At 39.4% G+C, this 19,343-nt stretch overlaps 1 protein-coding gene and 2 pseudogenes across 3 annotated transcripts in view; 2 read left to right on the top strand and 1 right to left on the bottom strand.

Moving 5' to 3' along the window:
• The window catches only part of LOC136280471 (uncharacterized), a 29,166-nt gene extending 18,789 nt beyond the window's left edge, over positions 1-10,377 (bottom strand). For 2 of the 3 annotated variants that reach the window (XM_066165724.1, XM_066165726.1), the window contains exons 1-4: positions 10,302-10,377; positions 1,172-2,048; positions 417-887; positions 62-145 (exon numbers count right to left, since the gene is read on the bottom strand). In XM_066165724.1, the coding sequence (XP_066021821.1) occupies positions 62-145; positions 417-887; positions 1,172-1,958 (1,342 nt within the window). In that variant the 5' untranslated portion in view covers positions 1,959-2,048; positions 10,302-10,377. The remainder of the gene's footprint in view (positions 1-61; positions 146-416; positions 888-1,171; positions 2,049-10,301) is intronic. The other variant, XM_066165725.1, reaches the window with a different exon arrangement.
• Positions 3,939-9,261, top strand: LOC136280420 (uncharacterized; annotated as a pseudogene).
• LOC136280473 (uncharacterized) lies at positions 5,528-7,191 on the top strand (annotated as a pseudogene).
• Positions 10,378-19,343: the final 8,966 nt, after the last annotated feature.

Genomic DNA, 19,343 nt, shown 5'->3' on the forward strand with positions numbered 1-19,343 from the left:
AATGCAATGTGACCCAGGTTTTACCGCTATTCGTGGTTTCATGAAAGACACTGTTTAATACCTGTGGGATGCTGAGAAGGTATGTATTCCTCTTCCTTGTCGTCTTCTTTTTGTCCTCCTTCGGTTTCCTCAGAGTAATCAGAACCTGGAAAAGACAATACAAGACTGAAAGAAATGGAATCAGGTTAGAACTTCGTCTATGGGGATCCACAAACCGAAGGCCAGATAAACTTTATTCCCATCACCCACTAAACGGCAAAGTCCTGTAGACTCCCAATTTTCACTCCTGATCTCACTCGTTACGGGCCCTCACCTCCGAGTACTACGCTTGGAATAAACCTACTTGAGCAAAATAATACTACTAAATCTAGCTTTAAAATATATTTAAAATATGACAGTGCCTATAAGTTTTATACCTGCACACTTAGGAAAGTGCCACCGAACCTCCCAGTAATCTTTCTCCGGAATAGTGATCTTGAGCTTTAGTTCAACGAGTCCAAGATCTTCCAGCACTCTCTCGGTCACGAGGAATTCTTGAGCTACTTTACCGAGGTGACCACTGGAGTAATCTTGCCAGAGTCGTTCTAGAATTTCCAATGAGCTGCATCTGACTGTCAGTACCAAGCTACCGGGATTGACATCCACAATAGGGACTTGGTTAACATCCTCCAGATGTTGAACAAATCCGTTTTCCTCAGCTGTTGATGAATCGTAATGTCGACGTATTTCCAAGGCTATTCTTTGTCTGAACCGATCAGCTATGGACCGATCAGCTGTGATCGTCAAAGGTTCGTCAACTGAAGCAGTTGGCTGCACATGAGAGGATATCGTCGTCGTTGGAGCTTCCTCCTCTGGAGATTCCATCTCGAGGTTAATAGGAAGTTGAGCTATTATATTAAGAATTACCTGAGTTAGAATATGTAACCATTTCAACTTCGTTTTTCACTCTGACGAAGGACTAACGCTCGAAACGTCAGCTTTGCAACTCTTTACGGTGGCCAATTTACGTGATCAACTCAGTTAATAATACTTAATTACCCTGTTATACTCTCCCACCAACACAGCAGCACAGTTTTTTCTTTAGTACTCATCCTTATAATGGCGAAGTAGGCTATATAATTCAATATTCACTGAACTTCTTTAAGTAAAACAATCTCTTCCTTAAACTGACCTCCCCCTTCTACCGCTGAAGAGCTCTGGGCCCGATCTGTCACCAATTCGCGAAGCCGTCCAATTTCATCCTTTATTTCATCAAGTCGTTCGTTTGTTTCTTCAGAGGAAACTTGAATTAGCCTCTCCACTCGAGCGAACCCTGACACAATACATTCTTTTATGATCATATCCTTCTGATACATTTCCATTAGTTCCTCGGCATCCCTTGCAGCCTCTGAGGTTAAGGGATCATGCCGCAACCTGTTGATTGCTTCTTCCCACTCAAGTTTTGTTTCTGCACTGATATAGGAAGCTATACGTAAAAGGGCTTTTTTGATTTCATCCCAGAGGAAAAAAAATTCTTCATCATTCAATTCCCCATAGTAATATTTATGAATAACATAATTGCGGTAAAGCTTAATTCTGACGATGTCTGCAGTCAAGGTTAAATTACTGGTACTCGGGAGACAATCCCATCCGCTGTGCAGAGTAGGTAATTTCGTCTGACAAAGAGTTTTTAATAGTTGAGTAAGGAGGCTGATGTCAAAGTCTTTTGATTTTCCAAACAATCCTTGTGCCGGATAAACAAGCATACGTTGAGGCTTGAGAAGAGCTTTGCGCAAATCTTTCTTGTTGGCAGACTCACTCAGTTTGTTGGCGAGACTGTTTGGTGGGTAAAAGGAGTCAAACAGTGCTCTCAATACCTCGGTACCCGCACGCATGATCAGTCGAGAAAGACGCTGATAACTATCTTTTTCATCCGTTGAACTGAGCGCTTGAGTAGCTGTGGCAGAAGCAGTCGCCATTTCGTTAGTGCGTCTCCAAGAAGGTTTCAGTTCTTCTACAACCTAAACAATGCACTTGGGTCGTTACTAACATCAGAGGTTCTAACGATCCTGCAAGAAAAGTTTAAAAAAGGTCCTGCAATATTCTCAGATTTGCGACTTGGTGTCAAGGACCGTAGGATGGCTTTTTCCTTTTCTTTCGTTGAGTCATTTTTCCGAAATTCACAGAATGTGAGACAAGAAATTCGCTTCACCCCACGGCACTTAAAGTAGTAACAAAACAAAATATACATCGATAAACAAACAATTAATTTTTTTTTCTACTGAATTGATGAATAGAATATCTTTAATTACCAAATCCACATTAATTATGGCTTCTCAGCTCTAATGAAAACAATAACTTGAAAAATATGGATAATCAGGGTATTATAATATACGTAAGAAAAACAATGGGTTAATTTTCAAGTCGAGACCACAAAACTTCGGAATAGAAATCTATAAATTGGAAATTACTTCACTCGGTAGTCTACGAAAACCTTAAAAACAAAGATATTTTTGCATCAACATCACGATTGAAAAAGAAATGTTGTTATCTGAATTGATCAGCCAGTCGAATCAAGGGCGTTTGGAGTGATGTCGAAAGATATCGCTGTAAATCGTTTTGGTGTTGGTTGTGGCTAACTTTCCTAGTCTCTAAAGCATCAATCAGACAAACAGACTATTCAGCTGGAGTTAAGTGTACCTTAACAGTCCTGAACAATACCACTTGCACTTATTAATTTTCTTCCCCTTAGTGACTTCAAACGTTTGGTGATTTTGTTAGCGTGGCAGCAGAATTATGCAAATTATCTGTTGAGGAAACTCCGACCGCTTATATTGGTAACCTCATAAATCTTAGATTTTAACCATTCTAAAAAGAAAAGATAGTAGGGCAGAGCATTTTGAACACAGTGATTGATTTTCTAAACATGTTAAAGGGCTAAATTCTGGCAAACGACTCTTTCTCGTGACGAAAAAGGTGAACAAAACGTATCGAATATCATATTGGTTAGCGTTTGGTCACTGAACGTGTTAATGAGAAACTTTTTTAAAAAAAGATTGGTTTCTGTTATTTTATATTTGAGTTAGCAGAGCTTAACCCTTTAACTCCCCTGAGTGACCAAGACAGAATTTCTCCCAACAATATCAATACATATCAAACAGACGGGTGATGAGAATAAAGAAAAATATCAGTTAGGGGATTATTAGTTGATCCAATACATAATTCTCCAAACTAACATCACAAGAACTGTATGGCAGACAGTAAGGGAATTACTGATGAGATCTTGGGAGTTAAAAGGTTAGGCTATTCAAACCTGTATGAACATTTCAGAAGTAAACTACAGGATTTTATTAAGTGTAACCAGCGATAACTGCATTACGACAACGAGCAGTCCCTCCTATTCGGCGAAGCCAGTGGCGCAGGTGGAGGCCCGGAAAAAATAGTGTGGCACACAATCCGTGTGGAACAGCTTCAGCTGAACCACTTCTTAGAGTTCACAATGAGGTCATACTACTATCAAGACGTAGCGTAGGGCAATTACACAATCAAATTCAAAAGCGGTGAGGAGTTTGTCATGCCTAACTTGACGCGCATAGTAACCACGTATACCATCATTAATAATACATGGCCAAATGCGAAAAAATGAATTTGAACCGACAAGTAAATCCACCATGTGGAGAGTACTAGAAGTTCAAGAGGCCACACAGAGGAAATCATTGCGGAGTCTAGGAAATACTGTAGCTGAGGGTGCAGATGGTTTTGAGGATTTTTTCCGAATTATAGACGAGTTACACCGCATAGGAGCGGAGCTTTTGTACTAGCATCGGCGCAAATTTCCCTTTCGTAAACGGTCGTTGCCATTTACAACGGTCGATGCCATTTCTCAGAACGGTCGTTGCCATTTAAAACGGTCGATGCCATTTCTCAGAACGGTCGATGCCGTCGGAAAGGTCGATGCCAGGAAGGTAACCGATATTTTCGACTCTCCGACGACATGCGTGACAATCAGGGCGTGACAATGAAGCGCTGGTGCAGATTCCGCGTGACTAGCTTTCCCACAAACCATCACGATTTTATCGAATCAAAAACGGCGGACAAACCCGACAATATTTTTCTCAAAGATCCAATAACTTCATCAATAAAAGAAGTTGATTCAAAATGTAAATCATTTAAATCGACTGAAATTAAAGAGCAGATTTTTCTGGCCTCCCTACTAGACGATTCATTTCATTTTCTCAAGGCAATTTCAGGGAATGGAGTAAAGTTCAAAGTGCACTTTCTGACCGAAGATATAACAAAAGAAAACCTGGATCTGTGAAAACGAAGTAATAAACAGCATCTCAGTCAAGTTTAAGATAAAAAAGAAACCAACAAGCGGCTATGTGTTGCAAAATTGTTATAGATGCCAACACAACACTCGCAACTGAAGCCCAAGTAAAGATCCACAGCAGAAATTATTACACTCGAATCCATCTGTCAGAGTGAAGAATACTAATTCCCCCTTTCAGATGATAGTCAAAATAGACAACGAGGTATGTTGTTCTTATAACATAGAGTGGGAACACAACCATTCACTTGAAACTCTTGAAGCTTCTAATTTCCGAAAAATTTCTTCGGAGTGCATAGAAAGGGTTCTGGAGCTGTTTGAAAGTGGGCATACACCAGTAACTGAAAGAACTGAAAAAACTCATGTTAGGATGAATTGGAGTTTCACAGGGAAAAGGCCAATTGGGCAGTTATACCAAGGAGAAGGTACTTCAGTTACCTTTACATGTAATTTGGCAAGGACAGGTATGGTGGACAAGGGGTTATGATGTATGAAAGACTTGCTCGACTTGAACAATACAAGAAAGACAACCCTAAAGCTACTACTTGTCACCATAAATATAAAAAGGTGATGATATGCCTCTTATAATTACTATTGTAACGCTACTCATGAACCGAGTACACAAGGAAGTACAGAAGTCTGGTTAGTTGGTTTTGTCAATGCTACTCCTAATACAGAAGAGCACAATCTTAAGTGTTTGTGATGTGCACACACACTGTATCTGGAGCACTGCCACTTGGTATCTTGATCACTAGTGATGAGCAGGAGCATTAATACTTAAACAGGACTTTGAAATGCTTTGGTCCTGTTTACCAGAGTTTGCATTCAATGATCATGGTAGGGAATAAGGCCCCCAAGTCATCCTTACATACAATTGTAAAGAGGAAAGAAATGTTCTGGTCTGTTTGGCCAACATCTATTTTACTTCTTTGCATCTTGCACATGCTCCGACAACTTTGGAGGGTAAGAACAGTATCAGCCAAAAGCTGTATCTGAACCTTTTCAAGAAGTCCTTATATGCTGAGACAAAACAAGATTTTGAGAACTGCTTTAGTGAACTTTTGAATGATAACCATTGCAAGAGATACCCAAATTTAGTCAGCTATTTGCAAAATCTATATAATAACAAAAAAGCTTTTGCTATATGCTTTAGGACAGAGCTGCCTGTTAGAGGGAATCACACCAACAATTTTGCTGAGGCTCAGTTTTTGGTTCTCAAGGATCTGATTCCACAGCAAACCAAAGAGTACAATTAGTTTAGAAGATCATTACCTGAGTAAGCTTCTCAACATTCCTGATGGGAGTTAGAGACATTGGTTCATGGGGAAAGAAAAGGATGGAAGTGTATGGTTTAAAGTCCCAGATGAAAAAGATCTAGATGCCTATGCCTCTACTGTAGAAAACTTTGGCAATAATGTATTCAAAGTTGGAAGCTCTTCAGGCAGTCAAAGGTCAGTGGTGTTTTTTTTGTTCTTACCCATCACAGTAACAAATCACTCTGATGGGATGAGAATGCAATTACATCTGTGGGCAGTAATTTTCCAATTTTTGCTCATGGTCTTATTTCTAATTACTTTGATAGGGGAAACACTGCAGGGGGAAGGGGGGCAGGGTTTCCAGGCTCCTCCTTTTTGCAGAGAAAATACAACATGGGAACATAACATGCATATTGTAGATAAACATTTGACTTGATCTGTCGATGCGTATAATCTTTATTACATGACTCGTAAGATCTGGTTTGACTGAAAGAAAAAGGGAAACAATAAGATTTGAATAAAGGAAACTAAACAAAACAAATATGAAATGAAAAACTACTTACAAGATTTATGGTCCTGAATGAAAAACGTGACAAAAATGAAGCGTGAAGAGAACAAACTTGAGCACATGGTCCAGACCATAATAGGCAAACTAAACCCAGTACCATGTGGGTAGGGCACATTAAACATGATGTATATTGCAATCAACACATAACATGGAAAAATTCCTAACTACATGGGAACATTTTTCACAAAGTGGTCCCCCTCTGCCCTATCCCCCCTGCAAATTATGGGCTATGTTCCCCACAGTTCATCCAAGCCTTTATGCTGCATTTCAGGGGTGTTGATTTGGCATGAGGAAGACAAATGGGTGGCAAATGGGTGGAAAATGTTGCACACAGCATCAATTTCATACCAGTCACTAATCTGCATGAAAGGCAGAAATTGGCCTGGATATCAATAGGCAAAACACTTCCTGTTTCTTGCTATAAGTCCTTATGCTTTAGTGATGCTGGGAAAAAAGATGCTTCACAAACTGATGGTTCCAATTGTCTTGTTACTGAGGCATCAAATAGTAAGGAGACATCATATCAAGGGTCAAACTGCTCAACAAACACAGAGCACTGATGATCTGAATGATTCCATTGCAAATGCTGAAGAACTGTCAAGAAACTCTTGTGAATAAATCATTCAAAAGCTCCAAAGCTCAGGAGTCCTAAATTTGGCCAAAGGTGTGATCAAGTTCTTGAAAACGGTTACATCCTTAACCTCTGCTAGTGCTATGCAATCTAATTTAGTAAGTGCTCTTTTTACTTTTGGGTCCAGTGAGGTAAAAAAAAAAACAGGAAATGGAAAAAAGATTCAAGTCCAGCCAAACAGAAAACAAAAGTGTGGTAGTGGAAGTGACCAATAAGAATTCAAGAAACCACCTCAAAAAGAAAGAGCAGCCATGACTTGGCTAAAGCAGTGCAAATGAACACGAAAAGTAGTAAACAGTCTGGGTCCCATGCTATGAAATTCAAGACAAAGCATATACAAAGGAAAAAAAGGAAAACAAGAAATCTTAGTGAATAAACAATGGTTTTTCATAATGCTTTTTCATAATGCAAATTACCTGGATCCCTAAACCCTCTCCCTGGATCTGCCTCTGACCTGGAAGAACAAGGTTAAAAAGATTCAGGTTTTGACATTGTAAATAAGTTTTGAGTTATTCTGTTCTGTTAAAATCTAACACAATATTGTTATTATTTAAAATTTGGTGTGAACTGTAACATGATGTGTTTGGACCTACGGATCTTTCTTTGGGTTCAGTTAATTTCCTTGATGCTATACCATATGTTACTCTAGCCAAACTCAAATACTTGTAATTTTGTCATATTTTTTGTTCAAGTGAAACCTTGTGGGTAGGAATGTTTGTTTACTGATGATTGAAGAATAAACAATGTTCAGCCATTGATTCAGATGGGGCATAGGATTAACTAATAACTATAACCAACAAATTATGCAATGTGTGATTCCAGGGAAGAACCATACCTCCCACCAGAAGGGTGTTGAGATTTGACTTCCCCACCACCCTGTAATTTTTGCATAGTTTCCATGAAAAATCCTGGCCATATTGAACCCCACCCCCACCCCCCCCCAACCCTTCCACGAGGGGATATGGTTATTTTATTGTACCAGACAATGACCACAATTAATTTCAAAAATTGAAATTGAAAATTGAAAAAATAATTATGTATTACACATTGGTCAAAAAGCAATTTCATAGCATTTCCAGTCAAAATCACTTTATGCAGGATAGGTTAATGAACATGTGACTTTCTCCATCTTGTAAGACTTTGTTTCTCTGCAAAAGTCTTTTGGTAATGATCAAACTTGTAGCTGTCTTTATGCTTTTTTGTCTTTATGTCTCTTTAGCTTTTGCCCATGGTCAAACATTTCATTGCATTCCTCTCAAATACACTCATGACAACCTTTCTGGTGGTATTTGAAGTCTTTCTCCCTCATGAACTTGGTGCTGCAGACAAGACATTTTTTATCTCTGCTACATCTGTATCAAGGTCTCCTCTTGAGCTCTGTGCTTTATCTTTCCAATACTATGAAGATACATTACAAGATATTTTGATAGAAACCAACTACAATTGGGGACAATAAAAATTTTTTTAAGAAATTTGCAATTACTCTGTTCAATTTTAGCAGTATAGCCTAATGTGAAATGTTTTGTTACATTAAAACTCACCCCTCCAACCCCCCTCCCTTAATTCAATGATATTGATAGCCCGAACCATTCCAAACAGCATTGATCAGGGGAAGGGGGTAAATAAGGCAGCAATCGCGAATTTTTGTCAAACGGTCTTTTTTCTGTTTTCTGTCTCCAACTGTAGCACTCTATCACAAATCCTACAATCTAATTGGCTGAACCCACTACCTATTGGGTGAAATAGTAAGTAGCAAAACTGTTGGTGTTTTGATAATGTTGGCATGAATTCTCTAACAGCTTAGCCTTTATAAGCTTTATATTCCCAGGCTATTTTTAATTAAAATGTGTGGCAAATCGGTACACTTATATTGACTATCCCCTGGGGATATTTTAGAGTGTTGCATAGAAAAACAACAACTCTGAACAACATTAGAAAATGAACATTCAGCTTGATTCAAGATATAGGTTCATAATCTAAAAATACTACTTGGACAGTCTGGCGAAAAGTTTACACACTGAGTCCCTTTACAAAGCTAGCCACATAACCCACATGGCAAGTATTTTCATAATGAAACCCACTGAAATGGGGCAGGGTAATACACAAACATTCGCAATGTTCGAAGTTCATTCCCAACCTTTCGTCTGTCTGTCGGCAATTTCTTCCTTCCTGCCTCCTTCCCAAGTTGTTTCTTGAAGTATGGCTGTGGACTGATACAAAGAACGAGGAAACAATAACGTACGAGACTGCTCAAACAAGCGCTTTATCCTGGCTAAAAATGCTCGAATATTTCGGGAAATACGAAACAAACTCACCTCAACTGACTGGGAAAAGGAGTTCCACTCCGTTGGATTCTTTATTGATTTTGGCTTGTGTCAGTATAAGAAGAATGGGCTGGTTCTGTTTCAGCTGGCTCACCTCTCACGCACGTCGATTGTTCCGCCATCGTGTAAACAACACTGACATAGAAGACACCTCGGAAATGACATGCGAACCTTAGACAATCATGAGCGAACCACGTACGAGCTTTTCACGAAGGCTGTCGTCTGTTCGACTATTTTTCGACATGGCATCGACCGTTTACGAAAGGGAAATTTGCGGAAAAGACAGGGTCGTTTATTTGAAGGGGAGATATTGATCTAGATGACTACTCTTTCTCTAACCGAATGACTCAAGTAACCGTACCGTGGATGATTTTGATTGAGATGTTGCATACGTAAACACATTTCAATTGTCGACTTCATCATCTTTCAACCATTGAAGAGAGATAGGAAAATAACTCATTATTCGGTTAAGACCAAGAGGCTGCGAGTCTTTCTTCTTCGATATAACCAATCCTAAACCGCGGGCCGTTATGTCGCTTCACACTTGAGAGTTATAAATTAACTTGCTCTAATGGGTGCTTTGACTAGAAACAGTGTTTCAGAAATGAAATCAAAGCAAAAGGTACAGGTTAGCTTCAACTACAAACTTAACGAAGAAATGAATATACATGGATAACGAATCAACCCGCAATGATCAAAAAAAAAAATTGACGATCGAAGTGTACAAGTATGTTGCTGTACGTGCAGAGGAAAACAGCTCGTAATTCGAAAATCGCTAATGACGTGTTCCTTGATCGAGAAAGACGGCGTATAATTTAGCTCGAATTTCCGTGTTTGTTGACCAAATGATGAATTTCTTTTCATCAGATTGATGAGACAAAGACTTCAAGCGGACAACTCAATCATCGGCAAATAAAGCGCAGTTTCGGCATCGAACTGATGAAGGCTCAGTTTTTTCTAGGGCCAAGGACAAGTATTGAGCTTTTTGGAAAGACAATGTTTCTTTTGTAATTCAAGCGGTATCCTTGCATTTGAGTTTTGTTCATGATAACTCATCCACAGATGTTTGAATTTTCCAGACATGTACGTAATATTTGAACTCGAATTCGCTTTGACTTCTAATTTCACAAACAAAAACTATGCCCCTTGAGTCAGAAGAGAGATCTAGAGTTATCATCATCATTAATGACATCTTAACAATTCTTTATAACTTTACCTTTGTCGAACTTTACCAGGAAAGGATAAAATATTTAAGTGGAAACTGGATGAATCTTGCTTGCACGCCAACACTGAGAGAAGTAAACCAAATAAATTCACAAGGAACCGCCCATCAAAACAAACAAACTGTCAAGAACCGTGCGAAGTTAATGCTCAGCTACCGTAACCCGATTTCCAGTCGCCGAAAAAAATCCTTTTTAGGATTCTAGGATTAGGATTTTAATAAATTCACAAGGAACCGCACATCAGAACAAACAAACTGTCAAGTACGGTGCATGGTCAATTCGAAGTTCATGCTCAGCTACCGTAACTTGATGTCCAGTCGCCGAAAAAAATCCTTTTTAGTTAGTGACCGGTAGCTTTTACCCTGTGGTACGGTGGGAAAAGACAGGGTCGTTTATTTGAAGGGGAGATATTGATCTAGATGACTACTCTTCTCTAACCGAATTACTTAAGTAACCGCAACGTGGATGATTTTGTTTGACATGTTGCATATGTAAACACATTTCGATTGTCGATTACAGAAATGCCGCATAATTTTAGCTACCTTCATCTTCTTTCAACCATTGGTGGGATAGGAAAGTAACTCAGAGAAACAGCACGGTTTCTCCAGAGTCCTCAAAGTTAGAACTCGGGATAACAATACCGCACCCGAGTGCTACACTGTAAATTCGAGAATAAATAAAGTTTATTGATTGATTGATTGATTGATTGACCGCTCACCATAGCTGCCTGCGGTTATCGTGAGTCACTCGGTTGAGACCAAGAAGCTGCAAGAACTTCAATTAGAATGCAAGAATGTATCTACTGTCAGTTGTTGAAACGAAAGGCTTGAACAGTGTTTGATGACAGGTCAGAAATGGCATCAAAGCGAAAAGCACGGACTAAGCACAACCACAAGCTTAGAATGAAGACCCTGAGAGAGACAGCGAAGTTTGTTATGATGGTAGTGTGACCTTCAAGAATGTTCTAGAAGTAGCTGTGTCATGCTGAGTCATCCCCGAATCAATATATAAATAGAATCTGCTGCAGTATTACGGAACGTGCTAGATCCTCAACCATACCTGTAAAAGCCGAGCTTGTAACTAGATGTAGAGAGTAGTTTAGTTGCTGGTATAGCCCGACATATATCAATAAAGGTGTATACTGCAGAATAAAAGACGTCCACACTTCAATGATGTTTGTTGACTGGATGATAAATTACTTTTCAGCGATGGAACAGACACTTCACCCATCATTACTTCTTATTTACTAGCCCCACACGATTGCAACTGTTTTTACATATGATTTCTTTTTGATAACCGCAATGTTCAAATATCCCTGATAAATCGAATGTTTCGCACAAAGCATTCCAAGTCCCAAGTAAGCTTGTCACAAATGATTACACCTAAGTCTTCCTACTTGTATACACGCAGTAACTTTTCGGAGCTTAAAAACGAGTCTCTGTAAGAATCAAACAAATTGGGAAAGAGACAATTTTCAACCCTCCTTCAAATTTTGCATGCAGTTAGGTACTCGGGGGGGATGCACAAAAATGCCCTTTTTAGAGGTTGCAACACTTTTGTTGCCATGGTAACAATGGATGATTGTTCTCGGCGGAAAGGCCATACTTACAAACAAAAATTTGCCTAAAAAGTGTAAAATGTAAATCTCTCAATCTCACGTCTGTTTGGATGATACAACATAATACTTACAGCACATATAGTGATATTGTTTATCTTTATTGTGGCGCATTCAATTTTTCATGAGAGTTAATGTAAATACAGGAATCGATGATTTATCAAGGTACACTTTCGGCCATTTTGGCTAAAGAGTAAAACAACTAACATATTTTTCTTAATTTCTCCAAAAGTACACCGATCCTGGAACTGAGACTAAAGTCCTAATTAGTACTAATCAGTTCTAGTTGCTAATTCTGTAAAAAAATCTCTGCGGGCCGGTTGCTACTTCTTATAAGGGCAGTTCACGAACTGACCTCAAAAATCTATTGTTGCATATTTTGGTAATGTTTACATTTTGAGTTTTCAGCGACAAATTACACAGACAGACTTACTAGACATACGTTTAAAAGAAGCCTATCTCATGATCAATGTCTCACAAGAAACTATCGCTTCTAGCCGCTATTTTACATCAGTCAAAATAAAGCTTACCGTGAACTCTCAGCCTCATAATTAGGCTCAATGCATGGGTTCCTTTCTGCAAGGAATCATCCTTAAAATGAGTTTCAAAGGAAGTTGCATTTTCCTTTGGCTATTCATTTGCTCTAATGTTCATCGTCAGAGGTTACTGACTTGCTAAAAATATCAAATTCAGCCGACAATTCCACCTAAAAGTGACAGCTACTTCAATGATGAGCCAGCGACCAAGCATGAAATGTTTACGATCATTTCGTGGTAGGATTCAAGCTTTGTTTCCCACCCCAGATATTATCTCGAAAGATACAAACTAAGTTCTGGTAAGTAAAAGAACGAAAAAGCAAAATTATCTTCTTTAAACGGGCGATTGACCCTGAAAACCACACACCCTAGACGAAAGTAGAAACCACGTTTGGTCAGCGGATTTGATTTAGAGAAATTGTCTGTCACTACGGACTCAATACTGTCTCTACATTTGTTTTCACCATTTGCCATTGTTGCTCTTAAAGAAAAATATTGCCGCTTTTATTCTTTTTTGCCTTCATGTATTTGATAAGACTGGCTTTAGTAACAGGCCTATATTACAATCGACACAACATATGCTTCACGCAGTCCATGTACACGACGGTAATGATACTTTTACTTTGAGTTGCATGCAGCTCTTACGTAGCCTTGCAGGTACAGCTGTTGACAAAAGTCAACATAAGGTGCCTTTCGCCGTCCTGAGACTTGCAAGTCGAATTCATCAGAGATTGCCTTGAGCGTTGTCAAGCATAGCATGGACAGTTCATCCTTCGACATCTCACACAGCTTGAACTCGTTGAACACGATTGGATGATCGTACTTATTTGATTCTTGCTGTAGGGCAACTATGACATTTTCGGTAACTTCCTTTACAGCATACCCTAATTGAACTGCGTCAATTTCCGATTCACTGAGCGCCTTCGTTTGGCCGCAAAGCGAGAAAAAGTACGAGTTACTTTGTTGCGGGGTCAAGAATTCTTCTGTTGAAAACAACCGCTCATTTTTTGCATCTCTGGCTTTTCTCATATCTTTAGCTACAGCCTCTCCACTTTCCTTTTTCCCTAACTTCTCTCCGTGTAAAAACCTGCTTTGAAGATACAATTTTTGCTTTTCATTGAACCTTACTACCTTTGCCTTTGATTTTAACGCCCAGCCCATTTCTAGCAAAGGTGACGATGGGCTACCGTGTACCTGAACACAGGAAAGGTGTTTGGTTTGGCCCTCTTCTAGACGCTGTGCATACAACAATTTTGCCCTGTCTTGCAAGGTAATTTTTCCAACGATCTTATATGAGCGCCAAAAATACAATGTTTCTCCAGTGAAGAGTAAAGTACAAAAGATTTTATACACCCTTCTTCGGGACAAGAAAATATTTTCGGTATAGAAGCTTCAGTACAATCTTCGTGTGGGGAAGCGGAATCAAAGCTTGTTGGATCACTCGAATCTGACGCTTCATTTACTGCCACGGTGACTTCATTTACCTCACCAGTGTCATTGTTTGCCTGCCTCACACGAGCGGCATTTTGAAAGACAGGCACAAAGTCGCCAAATCCAAAGGACGCGTTTTCTAGCCATGGGAAATCTATTTCCTCCGGCACTGCAGATCGACGCACAAAACAGACGTATATTAGTTGATAAATTTTTCATTTTAGTAGCCAATCGTTTTTACAGAGAGTGGTTAACTTATCAAAAGCTGAAGTATTCTCGAACCCTGCCTTAGCAGACTTGTAGTACTTTCTAACAAGGCATAAAGTATGTCGAAAGTCTTTTTTTCTTACAGCACGGTAGAACTTCAAGTGCAAATGAAAGAGTCTTTCATTTGCAGCCACTCATGCATTTCTGCATGTGATCTCTAAGCAACAAGGGACAATACTCGTTCAGTAATAAGAGAGTCAGTAATATACTAGAGCTGTAGAAAGAGCACGATGAAACAAGCGTTATTGGTCTTTTACACCTATGGTTCTTTCAAACGGATAAGTGATATAAAAGAAGACGAAATAAAAATCCTGCTTATGATGTGAATGTGCTTACCTTCGTGAAACTCCTCCCAAAGGAAGATTTTTTTCAGGACCAACTTGGTAGGCCTTGAAGGCGTTGAACCCGTGGCCATCGAAAACGAAATTGTTAAAGGCATTCACGTCATCCAGTTTGAATGTTTTCGTGTTTGTCCTGTCTACCTTGACGACTACGACGCGCACCCTAGGAATACCTCCTTGTGACTCGATGGCAATTTTAAACTCGCTTGGAGAGGTGACCGAATTTCCTTCATTGGCAAAACTTCTTACATGAGCTTTTACTTGTGCAACCTTCCGATCACACGCACCTTTACCCCCCTGTGGATCGCTGAAATCGATTTGCTTCACCTGTATCTTGGAGCGTGAGGAAAGTACAAGTGCAGAAAGAATTGTACACGATGAGTGGTAACATCCGGCATTATCTTGCCTGAAATATGCTGAGGTAATCTCTGGATGCTGTAGTTTTAAGGAACGGAGCACGTGCTCCATGATCAAAACTACAGTTTCACTATCTTGCAGTCCTGACTCTAAAATATGAATAAATGTTTGTGCCTCGAGCCGTTTGTCGGTTTTCCTTAGGCATACTGAAATGTGCCACGAAATGCCCCGTTTTCCGAAGAAATCGCTTTGTGCTTCTCTATAGCGGGTTGGAATAAACTTCATTGCGAAGTCCTGGACAATCAGCACAGAAGAAGAGCTCATACGCTGCAGAATATACAAGCGAGTGATGTCTTGATGAGCACTTCGTAACTGATGTGCCTTCCATTCTGAAATGGCCTGCCTCGCATTTTTGACCATGAAGATTGCTACATCTCTGTCTTCCTCGTTTAAAAACTTCTTCTTATGTACCTCACAATTAATGTCGTCTAACACCTGCAAAAGAAGCCAGGACTTCAAAGCATTGAACGTTGGCAAACCGTAATCAGTACCTCTCGAACTTTGAAAATACTTGATCTGAGGTCATTACAGTTTTCCGTTCGCTTCCGCACCTATTCACTTTACGCTTAAATCTTATATATTTTCAGTACTGTCCATAAATAGTGGACAGTTGGCAATGGAAGTGGATTATAAAAGATACATAAACACACACCTGACAGAGACTCGAGCATCGGTCACAGGCCACCTTATGTTCGTGATTGCATGGCGTTTGGTAAAAGCTGTTTGCGGGATCACTCAAAGCGAATGCTCTGCAATGATCAAGAATCGTAGACTCGAGAGCAACATGAACCTAGAGTATTGAAGAGGAATGAAAACAACGGACCGGCTAAAGTTGTTGAAAAACTGCAAAGTTATTAAGATTATGAAAAAATTCTACTGAATTTTGAAAACAAAGTAATTATTGAAAATCAAATATAATTGACGAGTGGAAAGCACCTTATAATCTCCTTTTAGGTACTGTTTGCCACTTTTTAGGGATTCTTTGAGGCGATCTGCGACATCTTTTTCAAGTCCAATTTCTGAAAGCTTGTCCACAATACTTGACAACTCATCAAAAGCTCTTGCTCCTTCAGCTAAGTAGTTATTTAGGCCTTGCATACATCGTCTGACTGAGGTACTGCAACTTTCAGACAAAATTTTCATCAGAGTGCTCCTTGGCAGTGGGTTTGTGAACCCTGTTTCTTGACAATATTGGAAATATTCGTTTACCAGGCGTGTAGGGATGAGAAGCCGAATAACATTTGGAACATCCAGAATTTCACCGTTAGACAATTTCAACTTTCTTCTTCCAAACGGCAGGTCTTGAATAATTTGCTGACTTGTGATAAAATCAATGAAATGTTCGACTCTTGCCGGATTCACCCTTACTCGGAGTTCTTGGGACTTTTGAGACAATGAGGTTTGTGCTCCTATTCCATGCTGTAGACGGTGACGGCGGGCAGTGGTGAATCGATATCTTGTTAAACCTGGAATAAGTTTCTCAAGATCTGTGAAGGATAGCTGCTATAACGCTAAGAATTTGTTGCCTAGCACTGCGATGCGTGGCTTGTTTGTAGCTCTCTATAAGAGCTGTTAGAAGGGGGGACTCTGAACTTTTAAAGTCATCATAGCGTTGATTAATCTCCCTTAATTCTTTTAAAGCTCTCCATAGCAATCCGGCATCATTAGGAGCCACGACTTCAAGGAGTGAGTTGATGACTTCGCTCATCTTTGAGGTGTAAAAGCGCTTTGTTTTCTCCGAAGCATCTGTCCACGGGACCTGCAATGCATGTGTCAGAGGCTTGTGGCCTTCTAAGATAAGAAGTTTGTTAATGGCATCTAATTTCTCAGAATGTACATCCATCTTATCACCACATTCGTTACTGTCATCACTCTCACTGTTCTCCATTTGCCACGAAACATCCACTCCTTTCGGCGTCATGATTAAATCATTTCTAACTCATTTTAAAAGCGTTTTTTGGCACATGACTTTGCCAGGGCGGGTCGCTGCTTTGCTATTATCCTATACAAAAATGCAAAAAGTTCAATAATAAATCATTTGATTATTTTTTAATATGTCGAATCTATCTTCACAATTCATTATCTACAGGGCTCTCATGCTCAATCACAAAATCCCTTCTTCATCACCAAAGCCATCCTGTTCAATCAGCCTTCAAGAATATTGGTAATAGATAGGATGAAAGAAACATAACTTAAATAAGTGGAATGTAACAGCTTTACTGGAAACGACAACAGGAGAAGGAGTACATTCTTACCTCCTCTTCATCTGCTTGTGTCTGGTTACTCAGCGACTCCCTGCACGCTCGACATAAAGCTGATAATTAAAAAAGGATTTTTATCAAAAAGACAAATAAAAATCAGCTTGAAATAGGGAAGCAACTGTTAAATGAATTTGACGAAACTCGAGTTAAGCTTACTGAGTGTCTGTTTTTCTTCCTTACCAGATCCAACGGGCACAATCTTCTCAATTCGCTTCTTGATCGCAAGAGAATGTCCTTTCAAAACAGAGCGATCTCCTTTTTTCTTAGCACTTTTGTGAGTCGAAATCTCAGGAGGCACCTGACAGGTCCTTCGTCGGCCCCTCCGATATATTCCTAACTGATCGTGATGATGGCTGCATATCTTAAATTTGTTGGCCTCTATTCATACGATATCGAGAAATCCTGTACGGAAAAATTTGTTAGCCCTAACAAAATGTATTATTATTGTTATTATCATTATTATTATTATTCAAAACATAAAGGTACAATCAAAAGAGTTTGCCTTTTATTTTAGTTATTTTATTTTTGAAGTTGTTGAAAATAATCGTGATAAAATCCCTGTTCCGTTTAATCCAGCAGTCCAGATTTCCTTCGATTACGCGCGTGGACACTTCTATATTTTGTTAGTTTTCGCTTCACACTTTTTATTTTTCCTTTCAAAAGACAAAGGAGGAAATATTGATTTGACCCACCTGCTCTACAAAGTATCAAGTCCACTTCGTCATCGATGTCCCGTTGAGATTTTCTCAGTCCATATGTCCTGAGATGTTCGTGATATCTCGATTGCAGTTGCCAAGAAATAATAACTGCTCTGAGCAGGTTTGCAAAGGAGATGCAAAGTAACATATCTCCATTGTTGAAACTGTTTTTGTTTAACCTGCGGTGGTACCGCTGACAGGTTGCAGATGTACGCTATCCAGATTGTTAATGAACGTTTCACAGTGGATAATTGACCATAAGAACCTTGACTATCGTGTCTATTCTGTTATTTGCGGGTAGCTTTACTTTTGAAGGGCACCACATTGGTGCACGTGCTCTTGACAAATTCAGCTGCGCGTGACTGTTAGAAATATATCGCGTCCTCTGGGATATTAATGTTTCGTGTTAATTATCCTTTTTATGAGAAGGTTTTGTGGAGTGCGAAGCGCGTGAAGAAGGTAAAGCTTTTTGGACATACGTGTTTACTGAAGTTCGCTAAGTCTCTCAGAGAATTTCTAAGTTCATTTTGTGTCATTGCAGTGTTCTTGGAAGTCTGAGAATTTAATACTAAGGAAGTTTTTGCAACTCCCCTAATGGGGTATTTTGGGGCCAACACGAGAAAAAAAATTGTTAATAAACATAAAGCTTAAAAAATCCTAACTGGCATGAGGCACATCAGTTGGATATATACAAAGCGCAGCCCCGGCATGGAGTTCAACTCAGGGCAACAATCTTATCAAAAAAGGTGCTGGATCAATTGTAATATAGGCCTGTTACTAAAGCCAGTCTTATCAAATACATTAAGGCAAAAAAGAATCCAAGCGGCAATATTTTGCTCTAAGAACAACAGTGGCAAATGGTGAAAACAAATGTAGAGACAGTATTGAGTCCGTAGTGACAGACAATTTCTCTAAATCAAATCCGCTGACCAAACGTGGTTTCTACTTTCGTCTAGGGTGTGTGGTTTTCAGGGTCAATCGCCCGTTTAAAGAAGGCGATTTTTGCTTTTTCGTTCTGTTACTTACCAGAACTTAGTTTGTATCTTTCGAGATAATATCTGGGGTGGGAAACAAAGCTTGAATCCTACCACGAAATGATCGTAAACATTTCATGCTTGGTCGCTGGCTCATCATTGAAGTAGCTGTCACTTTTAGGTGGAATTGTCGGCTGAATTTGATATTTTTAGCAAGTCAGTAACCTCTGACGATGAACATTAGAGCGAATGAATAGCCAAAGGAAAATGCAACTTCCTTTGAAACTCATTTTAAGGATGATTCCTTGCAGAAAGGAACCCATGCATTGAGCCTAATTATGAGGCTGAGAGTTCACGGTAAGCTTTATTTTGACTGATGTAAAATAGCGGCTAGAAGCGATAGTTTCTTGTGAGACATTGATCATGAGATAGGCTTCTTTTAAACGTATGTCTAGTAAGTCTGTCTGTGTAATTTGTCGCTGAAAACTCAAAATG

This window comes from Pocillopora verrucosa, chromosome 4 (assembly GCF_036669915.1).
Source record: "Pocillopora verrucosa isolate sample1 chromosome 4, ASM3666991v2, whole genome shotgun sequence".
Classification (NCBI taxonomy): Eukaryota; Metazoa; Cnidaria; class Anthozoa; order Scleractinia; family Pocilloporidae; genus Pocillopora; species Pocillopora verrucosa.